Here is a 3,944-nt window from a genome sequence, read left to right as displayed (position 1 = left end):
ACATCTTTTACTCTATAACCTTTCATCCAAAGAGGAGGTCAAGACGAGCCTGCCTGGGGCCAGTCCCTGTTTCTCTCCAGTTCCACCTGCATTTCCCCAGGGGCCACGCTTCACCTGAGTTTCTGGGAAAGGACAGCTGGAAAGGGCCTTCTGACTCTCCACATTCCACACTACACCCAGGTCAAGACTTGAGACACAGAAACAATGGCCCTCCAAGGGGACAGGGCCAGCACCCAGCAAGGAGGGAGCCCCACCCTCTGGGTAGAGAGAGGAGTGAGGCTGAGAAGATATCCTGGAGGCAGAGGCTCCTCGGGGTGTGAAGGGGAGGAGTCAGCCAGGAGTAGAAAGGGTGTGACAGCTCCGAAGGTGTCCTAGCATCTGCCCTGGTGACTTCTTTTGAAAATATCTACTCCTTGCCCCAGGCGACAAACTACATGAACTATGGGTGAAATGCTGCCTGCCTGGTTCTGACATGACCCGTTGCTGATCAGACTAATGTAGCCATCAGCCAGGCCTTTCTTCCTAGTCTGTCTTAGTCTGAAAGAGCCATTGAAATCCATTATGCATTATAAAAACCGAACCTACTTGCCACTGAGTCAACATAACCCCCTGTGCCACCAAGTCTCCTTGCTTAGCAACACGACAACCCACCAAAGCTCCACTGAGGTGCAGGTACTCCCTGCACATGGAGGGCACTGATCCAGCTCTTCTGCCTGGAAGAGGAGCATTCTGCCCCAGCGCCACCCTCTCCTCTCTTAGTCCCTGGGGAATTACAGCTGTTGAGGCTCGTCCTGTTTCTCAGATCCTCTGTTCTGTACTGGACACCTATTGTTGGGGCTCCATCTTTGGCCCTCAGCTCTTGCAGCTCTTGGCCGTCGTACAGTTTCTCTCTTCCCAAGGTGTCAACCTCAATCCCCTCCCCACCGTCCATTCTCAAGTCGCTGACTCCTGGCGGGGGTGGGGGGGTGTCCGTATTTGTTCCCAAAACTCAAGTGTTCATTTTCATGTTGTCCATTGGACACCGGCACTGTCACTCTTACATTCGAAACTGGACATCTTAATTACCCGCCCCCTTCCTCACTCTGCTCCCAAGCCAACTCCTCTTCCTGGTTTCTCTCTATATCTTGCTCCCTTATCTGACATTCATTTTTAGGCTGGAAAACCTCACCTTTAGTTTGTAAATCTTTATGGGAGTAGAAAGCCTCATCTTTCTCCCCAGGAGTGGCTGATGATTTTGAACTGCTGACATTATGGATAGCAGCCCAAAGCATAACCCACTACACCAGGGCACCTTTTCCTTTGAAGTGGCACCCATATTTTCCCTTTCCCTCTTATTGCCAAAGTGGATCCCACCGCTGAGCTTAGATTAGTGCCATAGTTCTCAAAGTGTGATCCAGAGACCAACACAATCAGCATCACTTGAGAGCTTGTTACAAGTGCAGATTCCCAGGCCTGCCCCAGACCCTCTACTGCATCAGAACCTCTGGAGATGAGGCCCAGCCAGCTGCCTTTTTATATGCCCTCCTACAGCTGCTGGTGCAGTGGAAAAATCTCAACCATAGGCCTTGTGGAACGATCTCTCGAGAGCCTTCCACAATCCACCGTAAGGGTGGCTACCCATTCATTGACGTCTAGTTACCTACTCTGTTTACTGCCAGGAATCTGCTCTGGAACCATCAATGGCTCTCAATTTCCTAGCCCAGGAAGGCTGAACTCTTCCACCTAACTCTTGAAGCATCAGGCTTCACCTCCCTAGATTTCTTCTCAGGAGACTGCCTACGATCCTGCATTCTATTGGTGACAATGTCTTCACCTCTTTTAAGTCCCAGGCCATCTAGTGTGATGTTTATCCACCGGCACTCGGCATGCCACCCCACCCAAGGCTGGATTTGGGCCTTTCTTCAAAACTCATGGCCATTGGATCAATTCCGACTCATAGTACCCCCTATAGGACGGTGTGGAATTGCCTCTGTGGGTTTCCAAGACTATAATTCTTTCCAGTAGGAGAAAATCTCGTCTTTATCCAGAGGAGCAGCGGTTGGTTTCTAACTGCTGACCTTTCAGTTAGCCCAACGTATAATCAAGCCTCCTGGGCAAAGGGGCCACTCCCTCTCCGACCCTCCACCGCCCCCCCCTCCCCTTAGACTGACATAAATCCAACACTTAGCTGCAAAATAATGCTGTGGAACGCAACCAAACAAGATTCTTTCCCTGCAAACATGGCTTGGTTGCTTTAAACGAGGTGTTCGTCAAGCTCTTTCTAAAAAAAAATATATATATATATATATATATGCGTCTATGTGGCCATCTTGCTTTCGTCGGGGCCCAAGTTCATGCTCCAAGTTTTATCTACTTGCTTCATCTAATTCTGCCTCTGTGGGCCCGCATTCTCTCTCCTGCTGAGTGCTCTGCTCATTTTAGGGGCGAAATTGAATAAATACATGCATGAATGAGCCGCCTCGTCCATTCCCTGGGTCCGAGGGAAAGCATTTTGGAGTTCTCTTGTTTCCCCGATCAGTACGGGCAAAGGCGGAAATTAACACATAATCATTGATTTCAGGGTTCCGGGTTACTGACAATCTATACTGCCAGAATGTTGGACATAATTACTCCTTTTCTACTGCCTCGAAGCCCCTGGGTGGGCCTAACGGTTGGCCGTTTTACCTCACCCTGTGGCGCCATGGAAGCAAGATCGGGTGAACTGCTTGCAGAAAGATAGCCGTGAAGAGAACCGGAGGAGGCAGTTCTCCTCAGCAGCACACACAACAGAAGCACGGAAGGCACTGTGGGGACGCAAGGGTTCCGTCCTTGGCTGCTAACTGAAAGGTTGATGGTTCAAATCCACTCAAGGACTCCATGATACAAAGCCCGGGCAATTCTGCCCTGTCGGGGGGGTGGGGGTGGTGGAGGGCGGGGTGGAGGTGGGGGGTGGGTGTCACTATAAGTCAGCATTGACTCAGTGGCAAAGTTTTCAGTCATGTTTTTTACTTTTTTTGGTTCTACAGCTTAGACCTAGTTTTCTGAACCCGATAGCCTGCAGGTACCCGTTGGCAAGCACGCGACAGTCCGAGAGGCGCGCGACAGCGAACATTAGCTAAGGCGCCATTTGCGCCACGGCGACCATTACGTACGACGCCACCCACGCGAGACTTCGAACATTAGCTACGATGCCACCCGCGCCACTGCGAACAATGGCAAAGACGTCACCCGCGCGTCTTCGAACTCTAGCAAAGCCGCCAGCGGCGCCATTATGAACTTCAGCAAAGACGCCACCCCATCGGGGATAACTATTCCTTGTCAGTCACTTTCGAAAGTCTAAGTCAATAAATAAATATCCCCTTTTCAGAGGAATCACACCCAGCCCCACGGAACTGCCAAACACCGTCGACTTTTGACTAGAAAACGGTCCTCGCTCGCGGTGAGGACGTTCCTAACTCCAAGCGGTTTCGTCCAACCCTCCGACGGAAGAAATCGACGCAGAGCTCAACGTCTGCCTGGCGACTAGTCAACGCGAAAGACCGACCGTCTGTCTCTATGGGACTCTCCACAGAGGCGTCCTCCTTTCTGAACAACCGCGCCAGGATGGCTGCGGCCATCTCCACAGTTCGCCGTCCCTGAGGTCCCCTCAGCCCTCTTCGCCCCCAACCCCTTCACCATCTCCGGAGCGCCCCGGTGACTTACCCGCCATCAGTGGGTTGACCACGATTCCGGGGAACTCGAGGACAGGCGGATTTTCCCCCTGATTCGCGCTGCCGTTCTCGCCGTCGCCTTGACCGTCCATCGTGCGCTCGCGGCGGACCAAGTTCTGCGTTCCGCTTCAGTTGCTCGGGAGCGTCTGAATCTCCCACGCCCCCTTCCGGCCCGCGAAGTTCCAGGCGCGAGCGCACGGGCGTCTTACCTGGGGGCAGGCGGCCACGCACGCGCACACGCGCGCGCGCCCGCGC

At 52.8% G+C, this 3,944-nt stretch overlaps 1 protein-coding gene across 1 annotated transcript in view; it reads right to left on the bottom strand.

The window, feature by feature from the left end:
• ASB9 (ankyrin repeat and SOCS box containing 9) overlaps positions 1 to 3,846 on the bottom strand; it is a 15,919-nt gene extending 12,073 nt beyond the window's left edge. The window contains exon 1 of the mRNA XM_004710012.2: positions 3,682 to 3,846. Within this exon, the coding sequence (XP_004710069.1) occupies positions 3,682 to 3,781 (100 nt within the window). The 5' untranslated portion in view covers positions 3,782 to 3,846. The remainder of the gene's footprint in view (positions 1 to 3,681) is intronic.
• Between the last annotated feature and the right edge of the window lie 98 nt (positions 3,847 to 3,944).

The sequence above is a fragment of the Echinops telfairi genome, unplaced genomic scaffold (assembly GCF_000313985.2).
Source record: "Echinops telfairi isolate 266 unplaced genomic scaffold, ASM31398v2 ScPeMD7_53;HRSCAF=182, whole genome shotgun sequence".
NCBI classification, from domain to species: domain Eukaryota; kingdom Metazoa; phylum Chordata; class Mammalia; order Afrosoricida; family Tenrecidae; genus Echinops; species Echinops telfairi.
The sequence above is the reverse complement of the archived record's forward strand: the minus strand, read 5'-3'. Positions and strand labels throughout refer to the sequence as shown.